The sequence below is a fragment of the Buceros rhinoceros genome, unplaced genomic scaffold, assembly GCF_000710305.1.
Source record: "Buceros rhinoceros silvestris isolate BGI_N320 unplaced genomic scaffold, ASM71030v1 scaffold12606, whole genome shotgun sequence".
Taxonomy (NCBI): domain Eukaryota; kingdom Metazoa; phylum Chordata; class Aves; order Bucerotiformes; family Bucerotidae; genus Buceros; species Buceros rhinoceros.
In genome coordinates, this window is record NW_010415852.1 from 23,174 (window position 1) to 39,472 (window position 16,299).

Genomic DNA, 16,299 nt, shown 5'->3' on the forward strand with positions numbered 1-16,299 from the left:
GGGGGAAAGAAAAAAGGGGGGGCGGTGTAGGTCCATCCCTGACTACTGCACATCGAAACCCCAAAATAAGGGCTGACCACAGCTGAAGCCTGGCTGTGGAAAGAACTTCTAAAGGCTAACTTTAATGAAGGGGTTCATTAAAAATCACAGGGTAATGAAGACCAGTCTTTGAGTCACTCTGTATTAGATCTAATTTTCTGGATATGGTAATCATTTTAACATTATTTTATCTTTTTATATTGTTTTCCAAGCCAGCATAAACACGGTTTATTTCAGCGAAGGAGTAGCCGTTTTCTACGTTTTGATGAGCACTTCACTCTGAACTTTTCAAAATGATATCAGGATGATAAAGAGCATGCACAGAGTTTTCCATACTGAGCCACGGCCGGTGTGCAAATTCTAAGGAAGCTCAGCTGCTTAGAAGGCTAACTTACTTACCATGTATCACATTAAATCTTTTGTTCTGGGAAAATGCATTGAGTTATACCTTCCAAAACAATCTGTCTAATAGCTGTACCATAAACGCCGGGCACCTCCTAGCCAACACTGCAGGAACACAGATGGCTTTTACAGCTAATTCAACTGGAAACTGTGAACAGTTAGCAAACCATAAGTTCTCCAACTACTTCCTCTCTCTCTGTCTCAGTCCATCGCAGGGCGGAATGAACAGACTTAAGTTGCTGCCAAGGAAGTTGTGTGAATCACACAGTTCCTGAAAGCATACAATTAAACTGTTTAAAGCTCCTTTTCAAACGCTACTTGCAAGAGATGAGAATCTCTGCAGCGTTGTGGAAGGCACACAATCCTCCTGTGAAAGCACTATGCACCATTAGATATGCATTTGGTAATTAAACAAGACCATCTTAGCCACTGATACACAAAACACAGCTTGTTGTGAGACACTCACTTTAATCAGACGTCTGCCTCCTGTTCGAATTTACTGGAAAACCAGTTGGCAACCAAAGCGGAAAACGGACACATGGTTTTCTCCAGTGCTTTGCAAACAGAAATACTGAAGGATTTAACTGTTTGTATTGAGCCTCACACTCATATAGACATTTTATAGGGAAAAAAAGAAACCCACAACATCCCTGGCTAAAGTAAACTGTTAATCTTCTTCTGAAAGACAGAAAACTGAAGTTGGGTAGAAGATAAAGTCAGAATGCTGGGAAAGAAAATTCATTTCCATCATTAACACAAGTAATTATAAGTTGGACATGAAGAGGACACTATTCCCTGCACTTAAGTCCATTGTAGACTTTGGAATTATTACTATGATGTCGAGCTGCTTCTCCATATCTGGAAACACACCTTTGAGAACGCAGTATGTCGCACGCAGAACTCAACCAGACTTCACCTATTAACTTTCCGGCTATCGAGAGAACTGGCGAGGAACTGATGGCTGTCCTTCTGGGACAAGAATCTTTTACTCTACTTCAAAATCACTATATTCAGACTCCTATGCCTTAAACTATTGACTGGAACAATAAACCACTGCCTAACCTGTTCTGAGATCATCTCTTAGCATTAGAGCTTGCTGACTGCGGGTATTACTCCTGGCACGCAATGGCTGAAGTGGAAATAATCTCTAACTATAATCTGAATCCAAATAAAGTTGACTCAAATACCTCTGAATGTGCTATTTTTAATTCTCTATGGCCAAACATCTCATTACTGATATTTGGGTATTTTAGCTTGGAATTGTTCAAGACTAACATATGGCTATATTTCTATTTATTAATGTCGTGAAATAAACAATCAATTATTGCCTTCATGTTTAGTTAAATTCCAATCTGAATTAACGTTGGCTTACTTAACTAACCTTCTCCAGAGATTAATTTGTTTTTCTAATAAAGTACAATGGATTCCCTTTAGTAGCATTTCTGCAGCCACACAGGTGTAGGTCACTGAAAAATTCATGTGGGTATTACAAAATGCTGGTGGCGTTAATTGTCTAATTGGCAGCGAGACCTCTCTAGCTGAGCAGATATCCAGCAGTCCACGAGCATGTCAAGCTTTCCAAAGAAATACTCATAGAAGGATGGAGGAACGCGAATGGCTTGACTTGGTTTCTATCACCACGTTAATTCTCATTTTGAATAAAGCAACCTTACAGCACATACAGGGGCACTGCAGATTCGGAAGGGAAAGCTCATGGTCTCCTCATACTGCAGTATTATGCCATATTACTTGCCTGGCTCAGGAGAGTTCAATGTTCTTGTTTCCAAGAACTTTTTTCATATTTAAAAAAACTTTTTTAATATTTAATTGCCTTCCATTATAGCTCTAATAAAGACTAAACCCTTGATTAAGAATTACAGAGTATTGGTGATGATCCCATACTACGCTGCTATGACAGAAGTTAGAACTTCCACAATGACCCTAAAGAAATGTTAACATAAAACCCTAGCGTAAAGCATTTAAACGCGAGCAATACAAAGTGAACTCCAGAAAACAAAAGTTTGCTCGAATATCTGCTTTACATATACAAGATACAAACATGAGAGGCAACATCTTAAGTTTTCAATACGAAAAAGTTTTCAATACGAAAAAGCAAATCCTCACAAAAGCAAAATCAAATATTACATGGTGTGGTGGGTTGACCTTGGCTGGCTGCCAGTGCCCACCAAGTTGCTCTATCACCCCCCTCCTCCACAGGACAAAGAGGGAGAAAATAAAGATGATAAAACCTTGTGGGTCAAGATAAAGGCAGTTTAATAAAGAACAGCAAAGGCTGCGTGTGGAAGCCAAGGAAAAAAAAAAAGAATTTATCCTCCACTTTCCATCAGCAAGCATTATCTAGCCATCGCCTGGGAAGAAGGTCCTGAGCACTTGCAGCAGCTGCTGCAGAAGATGAACATCTTCCTAAGAAGTGCCCCCGCCCCCTTTCTCTTAGCTTTTATTGCTAAGCGCATCATACGGCATGGAATATCTCTCTGGTCAGCTTGGGTCTGCTGTCCTGGCCATGTCCCCTCCCAACCTCTTGCCCATCTCCAGCCTACTGGCCTTTGTGGCGGTTGGAGGGGGCTGTCTGGAGAGACAGCCTTGATGCTGTGAGTGCTGCTCAGCAGCAGCCAAAACACTGGTGTCTTATCAGCACCTTTCTAGCTACAAACACAAAGCACAGCCTACAAGGGCTGCTCTGGGAAAAGTTAACGCCGTTCCAGCCAGACCCAACAGACACAAGAAAATGTTAATTAAGAACTCCTTTTGAACTTACCTAGTTAAAAAAAAATTCCTCCTGAACTACTTCCTTATATTTTACACAGCAATTAATAATACTGAGCATCGAGGAGGGAGGGGGAGAGTGCCTTCCTGAAGACATGTGTCCTTCAAAATTGTGGTTTCTATAGATTTGATTCCTTTTTCCTTAGAACTGTACGGACTGAAGACCAGGTCAAACGTTGATCTGACCCTGGCAATAGCACTCGCGATTCTGAGACAAGTGAGAGGTTCCTTATAAACGATTGGCCATTTGACACTTAGAAAGAGTTTCACAGCAGCCAACATGAAGAGCTGGAAGGGAGAGGAAAAACACCTATATTTATTTTTCTCCTTCCATATTTAGCATCTTCCTTTTTATTTCTCTCTTTCATTCACTTTGTCTCTCTCTTGTTTGGTGAGAAGAAAAGACATTTTGAATGCCAAATGAAATTCCTTGTCAGACGTGGTCTGGACCCCTCAGGTTTTTTATATTCATACATGATATAACATAATGTGACATAAGATTTGCCATTCAGGTTTCAGAGATTAAAATAGAACAGCTTTACAGATAACGGCTCCTACAGTAACAAGTACATTTCACAAAGTCTGGTATCTGATTGGTCTGTTCACAGAAACGAACTGTGTTGGTTCAGCGGATTTGGTTTGGTCAACCTATGGATGGTAGTCGTTTTTAAAATGTTCCTGAAAGCCATTACAAATCTTTTGTCCTGCTGCTTTACGAAATGGTCTCAGATTTATGTGTTAGCTCTCACAGAAACCTGAAGGGAGAATTTCCCATGTTACTCACCACATTGATTTGTTTGTATTAAGAGAGCACTATTCCTTCTTCACTTATCAAGTAATAATGCAAAGGCAAGCATTTGTTAAAAAAAAAAACCCCAAAAAACCATACAATCTAACTTCTGTTCCAATCCTAACAAACACACTGCGTTATCCCTTCAACTGCGATTGTTTATATACAAGTCAGCAATCTTTACCGGTGACTCCTGCTACCGATAGTACCGCCCAATTACCAGGTCTGGCTTCCGGGCAAAGCAGCTCCCAGCGATACTGCTGGGAATACTGGTGCCCCAGTAGACTCCAGTATGGTAACGAGGTTAGTGGGAGATTTGGTGTCAATACTGACAACCTTGACAATCTGCACCGGCCAATTGCAGGGATTCATTTTAAACACGCTGTGCTGTAGCGGGTTTTTAATCTCAGCAGAATGAAGTCCAATACATTTTATGCTACCTATTAAAAATATGAAACCTACTAATAAATCATCTTAAAAACGCTCCTCTTTGCCATCCAAGCAAACCTGTTCTCCAGAAAGGCAAATAACAGTACAGCCCGCCTCTACAACCTCTGCAAATTCGAGTCTTCCTTCTGAAATAAAATTCTTTTCATTGATTTAAGGTCAATGGATTTGTTTTGCCTAATCAAATGAATGCTGATACGTGTGAAACCAGTCTTGAAATGTGGGATGTAACTTGTTAATGTCAGAATCTCTGAGAGTGACGATCACAAAGGAAGAAATTATTTAAGACAAAGGACAGTGCTAACCCAAGTACAAGCCAGCTATGTAGAAATTTGCAATAAAGATCACATCTTTTATAACTATCCCAGGAGAGTTCTGGACCACGTATGGGCACAGGGATGGAAAGGGATCAGTTCTCTGACAACCCTCACAAGCTAATTCTGTAATTGCAACAAAAGCCCGTATTTGAAACTGATTAATTCCTCCAAAGCCCTCTGATATAAATGAGTTTTCCCCATATAATTCCATGGAGGATTTCTGTAATTAAAATTACTTCCTTACTCAAATTTCCAAATTAAGTTTTATACCTGCAAGATCTTCTTTGGAGGAAACCAGTCGAGGAGAGCTGTTACCTGGCTCAATTCTTAATGATAATCTGGAAAAACAAGTTTTTAGAGAAATTAATATAAAAAATTTCTCAAGAAAAGTTGAAAGAAATGGAAGAAATTAATTATTTTGGCCGTGGTAAGCAGGAATTTTACTTTGCTGGAAGTGTAGTGATATATTTTGCTATGTAAAAAACAATAAATTTTTTTAAAGTAAATCACTACCTGTTAGACCCAAACAAGAAACTGTGACAGAAGTCTATGAAAACAGAAATGAAAATTGAAATTTTAAACTCCCTATTAGTGTAAAAACACAAGTTCATATAGTCTTTCACCTGAAAAACCCCCTCCAAAAGTTTGTAAATTTAGATACAAACCTAATAGCAAATACTTTATTCCCTCTGGTGAGAAAAGTGAATTTATACTGTTACCATGTGGAAATGCACACTCAGAAATAGCTATTTAGAAATATTAGCTACTACGACTTACAGAAAAGGAGCATAAGTGTGTAAAGTGACCAGCACTCAGTAGTAAAAGAAGATAATTAGTAGTTATAATATTGTATGCCCTCTGCTTCACTCCACGTTTTATGATGCGCTCACCGTTGCACTGTCTCAGCACTTCATGTCTTGACTTTCCAGTGTGTATGAATCCTGCCACCTCTCAAGTTCATGCACTTTATTTTTATTTTAAAAAATATTCTTGTAAAGAAGAAAAGCGGAAAATAACAGCAGAAATGAAGACCTTTTAACAAGGTTTTTAAACAGACGTATGGTATCCTTATACAATCCAGCAAGCACCTCTGCTGCGTGCTGCGCTTAGAAGTTCCCTGACAGAGCAACAGGTGAGTCCTCAGTGCTATAAAGAGAGATGACATCACTCTCCACCGCCTCCACAAAACATAAAGTTAGGTAGTGTTGTTTATCTGTGTGGTTATGTTGAAGCCCATTCTGAAATCTCAGCCCTTGCTAAGTCTCTGACAGCTTGGTCATTTGTCTTGAACAATGCTAGAACTCTGCAATGTTTTCAAAATAATGAAAAATGCAATTTAGTTATTCAACTCAGGAAAATACAGGAGGTAGTAAAAGAACAACAAATAAATATGAGCCTCAATTTGAGTTTTCATAAACATAAAATAGTCATGCTGACATGTTTGCATTTTTAAAATAAACTGTGAGAAAAGGTAATATAGTCTGACAATGAGATGTCGTTCCTGCACCACCCTCTCCCCTCTTCCCTCTCTTCCCCAGAAAGCCGAAAAAATCAAACCTGTTTTTATTTCAAAGAAGAGATACTGACAAGTACCAAGTACAGTTTCAACTAGTCTTGGCCTGTTTGCCACCACCCAAACTGATTTTTGCAATTCCTCTGGCACCGCACTGTCCAGGAGCAGCCCAGCTTACACACCTGCACACACGCGCTCAGCTGCTCTCACCCTGCTGCACGTGCACGCCGTTACGCCAGCAGCATGGGCAGCGTCTCCCCAACGCACTCCCAAGGGTCAGCACTGCGGCCCCTCCGCGGCTTAGTGATCCTCTCAACGGGTCTGTGCAGACTTTGACACCTGATGTGCTCGCAAGCAACGCTCGTCGTTCACATCCATCACATCGCACCTGATACCCTCCCAGCTCACTGTCCCCAGTGATATTCACTAGCGTTACTACCCGTAAAAAACCTCCGTGGTTCCAGCACGCTCACAAACCACTCATAGCTTACAAAGACAATCTCTTTTTTGTGCTTGCGCCTGTGTGTGAAAGTACGTAGAAATTCATCTTATAAGTCACTATATTCATCCAATGAACAAATTTTTCAGGAGTTCTTTTCAAAACCAAAATCTTTGCTTTACCAGGGAGGAAGCCTGATCTTAGTGCAAGGTCTAGGTGCTGACATAAAATTTTCAACGTTCCAAAATTCAACAGCAAGAGTTCAGCTAAGAGACATGCCAGCGTAAATCTTAAATATCAACCTCAGAAACTGCCCATTTAAAACTGAAACTCCAAAACCGAGGGAGAAGTTACTATTAACAGTCTAAGGTGAAACAAAAGCTAGAATTAAAATCTCTAGGAAAAAAAAATCAACACAGAAATTTACTGAATTAACAAACCACCAATTTCCCTTTGGGAATTAAGACAAAGCTTTTAAAGAACAGGGAGAATATGTGAAGGCTTTGTTCTTGGATAGCAAAAAGACGATGTAAACAATTCCTTTTTTTTTTCTTTCCCAAAGCCTGATGCTCAAAATACTTTCTAGAACATGTTGGGGCTGGTTTGCTCTGTAAAGTACGCTGGACCTCTATGTCAGCCTTCAGTAACCCCCTGCTACTGACTGCTGCCATACAGCACGTTTAAGAGTAACCTTCCCGCTACGCAGGAGAAGAGGAAGCTAACATAGTGCAGAAAACAAAACAGGCAGCCAGTCTTCAACACAGTTGTGCTTCACGGGAGCACGCTCTCCAGGACAGGACGGTACTACTCCTAGGACAGTAAAGCTACTTTCACTCAGTTCTCCTAATACTGAGCAAGTGAATGAAGACAGAGAAAATAGCCTTACATGAACAAGAAAACCAGCTGCTCCACGGGGAGGTTGAACAAATCTTATTCATCTTTCTTGAGACAAGGAAGATCTAAGTTGTAATAAAGCACTGTAGCCCTCAAAGCCGTCACTCGGGGCATTTCTGAACAGTACTTGGGTATGAAGCAAATGGATCTGACTTATCTGGAACGCTTTGGGCTGCCTGTGCAGCACTTGGACAGTAGGTTCAACAGTTTCTGGAAGCGTCGCTGTCCCTGTGGAACAGGCAGCCAAATCACAACTGTAGCTATTGATCCATGTGCCACAAGATCACTATTGCCTTCAGACAGCGCAGGTTTCCCCCTACTGCTGCCTTTGACAACAATTCTTGGTGGAGGATGTCTGGGGAATGTAGCTGCCTGGGAGGCTGTTCAAGATGGGTGGTGGCCAAGGTTCACTGTTAGAAGCACTAACATTTTAAGCACCTGCCATACAGTTCCTGTTACCATAAGACTAAAACCAATACGGTGCGGCTGGCACTTTTACAGTGCTATCACTGTTAGGAAACTGTGTAATGTTTTACTTGCCCACTAATTTCTCTTGGATGCTCACCTGTAGCACTCTGCCTGTCTGAACCTAAACTGGAACTGATTTTTCTGTACATCACCTTACTAGTAAATTGGCATATCAATGTCTTGCCCTGAATTACACGTATAGCTAGCAGCTTACAAGAGGAGATGCTGGTCCTGATTGTCCTGTCCAGATAACATCGTAACACAAATAAAAGTCTTCCAACTGGCTTTACTCAAAGAACAACTGTGGAGAACACCAAGGCCAATGTAGACCAAGAACAACAGTGGAGAACACCAGGCCTGACCTAATGACACCAAAAAGTCAGCCAAAACCAGTGCTTCAGAGCTGCTGCAAGCCTGACGGGTTAGTAAAGGATGTGGCATGGTGCCACAACGTTTGGGTAGCACTGTCTAGCTCAGGAAAAAACTGCATACCTGAGGACAAGCACTCTCCTCAGATCACCTCTTACGCTCATGGAGGAGGAGGAATAATCTGCACCAGCTGCATCATGGTATGTCTGAAGACCATCAGCTGTCAGTGATGCCCTGAGATAACAATAATTAGCAATATATTTGGGGTATAACTGGAAGGAGTCCTGGTGCTTTAGGTCCTACTTTTGCCCCCTTAGTCTTGTAACTAGCAAATGCTACAATTTCGTAGCTTTTTCAGAGAACAGTATATGGGCCGAGCAAGTAAGATCTATTATTTTTAGGATATGACATCACTGTCAGGGTTTTTCTGGAGTGTTCCTACTTGCTGACAAGCAAGAACCTAAAGCAAGCAATTGGACTGGCACAAAAAAAAAAAAAATCTAGAGAAAAGCTTTGTTTATATAAAGTGGCTGCCAAATTTTCCTTTTCAGTGTAATTGAGGTTCTCATTTGGCAAAATGTGTGTTGGTATCCTGCCAGCACATTTTAGGGCAACTATCGAAGCTTCTCTCCCTGACAGCCTGGTACTGTTCTGTTCTCCCTGCCAAAGGTCAAGCATACATCTCTTCAGTACACTAATGCTGCTCCTGGCTCAAAAAGAGCAGTCACTGGAAAGGGAAAGGGAGAGGAGATTCTTTCCCACTATAAAAACGTAGCACTCCTTGCCTTTTTAAGGCTTACAGTTTCTTCTGGCATGGGACCAGAAAACGCTATGAAACTGAAGATCCATTAGGGAAAACTGAGAGGAAAATGTGAAATCAAATATTCAAAACAAAATCCAAAAACTTATCAAAGATGTAATAGGAATGAGAGTTCTCTTTAAGGGTAGATGTGATGAGTTTTTATGAATGCAGACTTAATTAAAGCTTTACTGTGATGAAAAAAACACAGCAGAAAAAAGTCAAAGTTCTCCAACCTTACTCTGCTAAGCATCAAGTCTTTCTCTTTAATACCCCTTGTGACTTCAGTTGAGTTTTTCCTTGCCATGGTGAAGCCTAGAAAGAAAGCTGCTGAATTTGATTCAAATAATCTCTCAAATCGGAAGAAAAAGTACTGTATGATATTTAAGATACATCACATATACCTTCCAGCATTACCAGCAAGGCTGCTGCTGAAGTTAAAATTATTTTCAAATTTAAACTGGAATTACTCATGACTAGTAGTTTTCCCAAATATTATGTTATAGTATCATATACTTTCAGAAACCACTTGTTTAATCCATTTTTCCTAAGATATTACAGTTCATCAAAGCTATTCTATATATAACATTAACCTTGATGCATCATCGGGAGACGCCATCTAAAAATCCAGTTAAGCAACACGACCAGTTTCTTGAATCCAACCCAGAGGCTGTAAGGGCTGTTTTAACGACAATCCTTCACCTTTACCAATTACTACTCGGTTTAATTTTGCTCTGTGTTTGCGACTTTAATGAAGCATGGAAGTATGTGGGAAATGGGTAAAAAATGACCATTTGTTAAATTTTAACACTAAGGTTTAAATCTCAGACTAACGTTAACACAAGTCTTGCACTGCCTGACCTTTTCAAGAGTCTGTGTGCAATGCTGATGGTCCATGTGCATCTCTTGCGCAACGCACCTCTCTTTGAGAAACACACACAATGTCATGAGATTGAGGAAAGGAAGAACATGCGCCTTCTATCATCGGTACTCTGGCAGGAATTCTAATTCCATGAGGCAGATAAATTTTGCTGCAAAAACACCATACGAACACGTTCTTTTTTTCCAAATAATTTTCCTACAGAAACTATTCTTAGTATCTGTGATCAACCAGACCGAAAAGCACAAACCTACCCAACCACAGCCAAGCACAATCCTTTGCGGTGAACCACCCAGTGCTGGCTCAGCCTCTTTTGCTGAAGTTTATCCTAAGAAAGGGGACAAATTCTGGACATTTTCTCTCTCTTGTAGAGCTTCCAAAAGAATACCTCGTCTGAATGGTTTTACTTTTAGAATTATTGTCTCAGGAAAAGCAAGTTCCACACACATTTACCACAAGAATCCATATCGACAGATCTGACGGAGGAACAGTGCTGCACGCACAGTGGCCTGAACCAGAGCTACGTGGGACCCTCTGCCAGCTGGAGTTACCACCAGCTGCAGTTCAGTTCAAGAACAAAAAGACAAGTCACTTGACCCATGCTATGCTCAAACATGTGGGTTTTTGCTTCTGTTACGGTGACACCTTTTCTTCCTGACCTGTCTCGGTAGGATTTTGCATCTCTATGCCAGCAATATCAGCTATAATTGCAGAGAAATGTAGCGTGGTTGGGGTAGGTCATTCTGTATGGTCATATGTACGTGACCCCACCCTGGTAATACAGAGTCTTCTCATTCACTAAATCTGCTCTTTTCTTTTCAAGAATACTAACTGGTAGCCTTCACCTCATTAACTGACCAAGTTTCAACTTAAAAGTATTTAATTATTTGTCCCACCACTCCGATTAAGAAGCTGTTCCAGAATTTCATTACTCTGATGGTTAGGAACCACATTTCAACATTTATCTTCTACATTTTGGCCTTTGTTTATCCTTTTGCTACCATTACAATTTAGTTTAAATTGCTCTAGACACCCACCCCTGCCCCTGCCCCCGCCCCCCCATTTTCTCCCAGTGGTGATTATACACAGTGATTCTATTACCTAGATTTCTCCTCTTCCAGGCAAAAGCCAAACCTAGTTCTTTAAGCCTCGTGTTACGAGACAGACTTTATTAACCTGATTGCACCAGCATTTTTTTAAAGCCACTCCAAGCATGGATGGCCGGAATTGCATGCAGTTCTCCATGCAGGGGCTAACCAGCTCCTTTTCAAGCAGTATTGACAATTTAAATTTTTATAGAAACACTGTATTTGATAGGTAGTAGGGATGCATTTGTCATTTCATGGCTGTATCTCACTTCTGAGAGACACCTACTGATGCCACCGTAAACTACTGTTAGAGTAAATATGTAACATTTTGAGTTTTTTGTCACTATCACTTTAGTTGTCGGGCCACCTGATTCTTCTTTGTGATATCCAAATAATCCTCTACTTCAATGAATCCTTCCAACACTGTTTTATAGCATATGGTCTAAGTACACACAAATTCTGAGACAAAAGTTCTGAATGGAAGTATTTAATAGAACTGGTAACAAGGCTGGTTTTAAAGAAGTTCGTTAGCGATGTTGCTCTCCAAACCACCTCCTTTAAGTGGAGCACATTCACACAGTGACCAATGTGCTCTATGGTGTCTATGTCACCCCGCCATGTGGGTTAGCTCTTCTCCACCTCTTTTGTAAGCATTGCTTTAATGTGCTCAAACCCCAGAAATTGTCAGGTTTGTATCTTAAGTACCAAATTATTAAAAACGGTCATTTGAAATTGGAAGATGTTTTTAATTTATTATTTGCAATAGTATAGAGTCAATCCTGGACATGTTGAAGATGGCTTTAGGGTTCCTGAACAAAGTTCCAGAATACAACCATCATGTAATAGAGTCAAGAGTAGATTTTCGTCTGTTTTTATCTTTTACGAAGATATTTCATTTTGGAAATCTGCTCACAGCCATAAAGGAAGACTGTTATTCTGGATTTTACTCGGGCATACTGGTATTATCAGCTCCATTAATAAATATTAAGAACAACAGACAAACCCCAAAGCATCGGCTTTCCATTAAGTTCCCCTAAACCTGAAGAAAATAATAATACTTACTTATAATTGTCATCTTCTACAAATTTCTGAAGTTCTTCAATGTAACGGACAGACTTCAAATACTTTTGCACATGGGGCAGTGTGGTAAGATGATCTGTGGAGTGTTCAAACAAAAAAGATGAACATTCATGTAATCCAAAATTAATTATTATTTCAGGGGTTTTTCCTGGTTCTTGCAGTTATCTTAATGGAAACAGAGAATTCTAAAGAATGAATTAGACAGAAATATTACTTGACTCTAGAAGATGTTAGGATTTGATTGAGCAAAAGTGATGCTCAGCTGTTAAAGAAAACACAGAGGCATTTCATCATCATGAAAGAGAGTGTGTTTTAGTAATGGCACCTCACAAGTGGAAAGGAGTGGAAACACTGCTTGAATTTTGTGCTCGCCATTCTGGGGGGATATTAAAGCCCACAGCCATGGCAGTTCATGATTCTAATGTGAACATGAAGTGAAGAGACTTAAAAATTACAATGCTGAATACCAGGAAAGACAGACACTACGTTCAGAGAAATCCTTTGACGCACGGACAGGAACATGGCTTGTAGTATCTAACTGAACTTTTATGCTCTCAGAAAGACAACTATTTAAAAGGCATCCATTATTCCAGCATATTGTTTCTTTAAGGCCGTATTTTAATTTTCACGCTGTTTTTAACAAAAGCACTACAAATTAATGCATAGCAATGCGGGAAGCTGCCAAGATTGTAAAAAGGAAAGGGTCAGTGAAGTAATGAGGTTTCTTTGTCATTCAATGTATTCAAAGACAAAATAAAACTCACCAGAAGAACACTCTAGCTATTCAGAATCATACATTATTATGCCTGGTCCCTACCTTTAAATACTTTATAATACCAAAGCTGACAACAAAGGACAAGGGCTGGATACTTAGGAATACATAACTAATTTCTCACTGGATTTTGTCACAATCTAACATTTAATTTTTTTCTATTCAAAATTCCCCAAAACTGTAGCGTTTCTGAATTTATATAGCTACGCAGCTGCTCTCAAGGTTTTCCAGTTTATTTCATGTTAAAGCAATGAAGAGTCATGCTAAGTCACTCACGATACGCTACGCATTCATCAGGACCCCCAACACAGCGTATTTCTTGACACAAGGCTTCACTAACAGGCTAGAATTGCATAATGAATTTTAGAGTAAAATCTTGTTAACGAAAAGCAGCAGCCCCCTTGTATTCCTCACTTCATCACTGAGTGAAGTATGTGCAGAAGCTTAACACACAATTTAACACCTGTTGTATAGACTGAAATATTTGCCTTTCATTCTGTAAGCACATCATCAGGATACTAGCAATAAAATGATAATGAAATTAGCACATTCTACACTCCAAAGACGACATATCTACTGCAAAGGAAAGGAAAGGTACCAAGATAATTGTCTCCAACCGCCTCTGGTGGGAACAGAATGTAACCCCAACCCAATGGCTGTACTTGAAAGCATGTCATTTGTAGTCCACGCGTAGCAGTAAACTCTGCACAACTTCTGTTACGGCTCTTACAATTTAGAATACATGAGTATTTCCCAAATTTTCTGGCAAGATTGAAACTGCATAGAATTGGAAGCTACATTACTCACTAGCCCTCAACTTTACCAATGTTAGCCTGTCGTGTTGCCTTTACACAGGGCCAAACTCCATTCTCACAATGTTATACTAAAGAAATTTTAGTTAGAGCTTAATAGGTATAAGAAACTTTACCAACCATAGTTACAGGAGACTTGCAGATCAGCGATTATTCGGAGAATATTATTCATTTGATTGGATCTTTGTTCATTCTCCATAATGCTGCCTGAAGCGGGATATGCAGAATCAATGTAGATTAAATCCAAGAGATAAATTCCTGAAAGAAACAAACCAATCGATCTAGTGTTTCAAACAGAAATAGTTGCATAATTTTTAACGAATATAACAGCCAGCAACTACGTGCCCCCTCTGTGGTCTGTGCCTATTAAACTAAGGAGAGCTTGGGATTTGCACACTGACAAATTTCAGAATTAGTGCTTGAGTTCTCTGACACCTCTTAAAACGACAGGAAAGATTTTGCTCATGGCACTCATACAGACTAATGTCTACTGTGAGCAATTTGCAGGACACTGAAAAAAGAAAGAGTGACAGCTGACATGAATGGCTGAGGACAGCCCAGGCAGCCTGGTAAAAGAAACGGGAGACTGTACGAATCCTCTGTGTATGTGGTAGGGACTGGGTTAAGAAGTGAGTCTACATGTTTGCGAAGCACCTTACGCACTAGGAATTACTATGCGAACTGTGGAAGATACTGTTTTACTAGTAACTAAATAATACACAGATTATTTTCAGATTAAGCCGGAATATTTCAGATTAATCCAGTATTTCCTGTGAGTGATAACTTTGTTATTTCTTTTTTTACTTATATTTGGGGGTGGGGGTACAACAATGCAAAAACCCCAGTTCCTCTTTTCAGCTTTCCTGAACTTACCTATACAAGGGGTCCAACCATACTGAGAGCTGTTTCAGCCCTCATCCAACACACGAGTTACTAACATTTACACACTGCCAACACGGACCAGGCACCTCATACATCAGAATGAAAGGAAGAGCCCCGATTTCCCCAGAACCGGAACGGCTCTGCAGCAGTCTGATGCTGAGTAAAAACCAGACTGAGTCACCAAGATTTCTGCACGACCTGGAGATCCTACCTAGGTTTAGATTCCACACAGCAGCTCTTCACTCTGCCCCTCTTGTCAAGTGGCACATCAAAATCTAGTTAAAGTTAGAACGAGTTTATTTTGCTCAGAGGAATCACAAAGCTATTCCCTTCAGCAAAAGACTCTAAGACCTGCTTCTCCGAGGAAAGGCTCAGGGTTGCCACATGCCAAAGAAAACACACAGCACTAGCTTTTAAAACATTGGCTTACATTTGTGCTACTGTGCACTGAAAAAAGCTCTCTAAGATGTGAAGCCATCAGGATATTTTCCAGAGGGTGAGCTCATGGGCAGCTGCTTCCACAGGCAAAACATTTTCCAGTGATACTGACTTTTCTCCATTGTTACTAGAGCTAATTTTGCAGCTGGATGCTGTATGCAGACAACACAGTATTCATTAGTTTATGGTATCATGGAAATAATAACACAGACGACGGAAAAGCATGGTCAAATAATGCAGAATTAAATTTATCAATGGAAATCACACTGTGTAAAGGGGACTGAATATTTTTTAATTGGCAAAACAAACTACAATACCAAGCTCTTAGATTTTATTGCAGGGCTCAAAAAGAACAGCAATATTATAGACAGTTTAAAGACAGGGAAACTGAAGTACAACAAAAAAATGACCTTGAAATGTAGTAGTCAATGCCACCCACAACCTGCATTTTGAGCACTCCACAGGTCAGACAACAGCTTCCATGCTGGGATGGTATTACTTTAAACCGCAGTAGCAGGAACAAATGGAAATCTGTTTTTTAAGTCATTTGCTTGCAAGTCAGAAAATCTGGATTCAAATCTTCTGTTCTGTTACAGATTTCTTTGACCTGGGCAAGTTACTATTATCCTCTATTTTCCACGAGTTCAGTGAGAGACAGTATTTCCTTGACAGCAAGACCTCATGAAAAAAAGTATTATGACCGGGAAGACTTAATAAAAGAGGGGGTTACATTCCTTATAGAAAATACAAAACGACAAGCAGCTTCTAGCAGCAGCAGCACCATTTATTAACAATTCAGAATTACAACTCTCTTTTTGGGGTTTACAACAATTTACAGGCACAAGGTGTAATCAAAAACTTACGGTACCTAAAACTGCCTCGAAAATACACACTGTTGCAAAACTGATTGTAAAAAAACAGTGCAGAGAAAGATTGAAAACTAGTCTCATTCTCAGTTGTGTCTTTTTTTCAAATTTTTTCTTACTCTCTTTTATAATGGATATAAAACGATCCTGTGAAACAGTAGGGCTAACAAACGCAAAATACAGCGTTGAAATTGGAAGATGTTTTTAATTTATTATT

General features: G+C 39.9%; 1 protein-coding gene across 1 annotated transcript in view; it reads right to left on the bottom strand.

Moving 5' to 3' along the window:
• Positions 1–14,154, bottom strand: part of LOC104494704 (ras-specific guanine nucleotide-releasing factor RalGPS1) — a gene marked incomplete at its 5' end in the record, with an annotated part of 30,199 nt that extends 16,045 nt beyond the window's left edge. Inside the window, 3 exons of the mRNA XM_010137568.1 lie at positions 5,053–5,120; positions 12,295–12,388; positions 14,017–14,154. Coding sequence (XP_010135870.1) covers positions 5,053–5,120; positions 12,295–12,388; positions 14,017–14,154 — 300 coding nt within the window. The remainder of the gene's footprint in view (positions 1–5,052; positions 5,121–12,294; positions 12,389–14,016) is intronic.
• Positions 14,155–16,299: the final 2,145 nt, after the last annotated feature.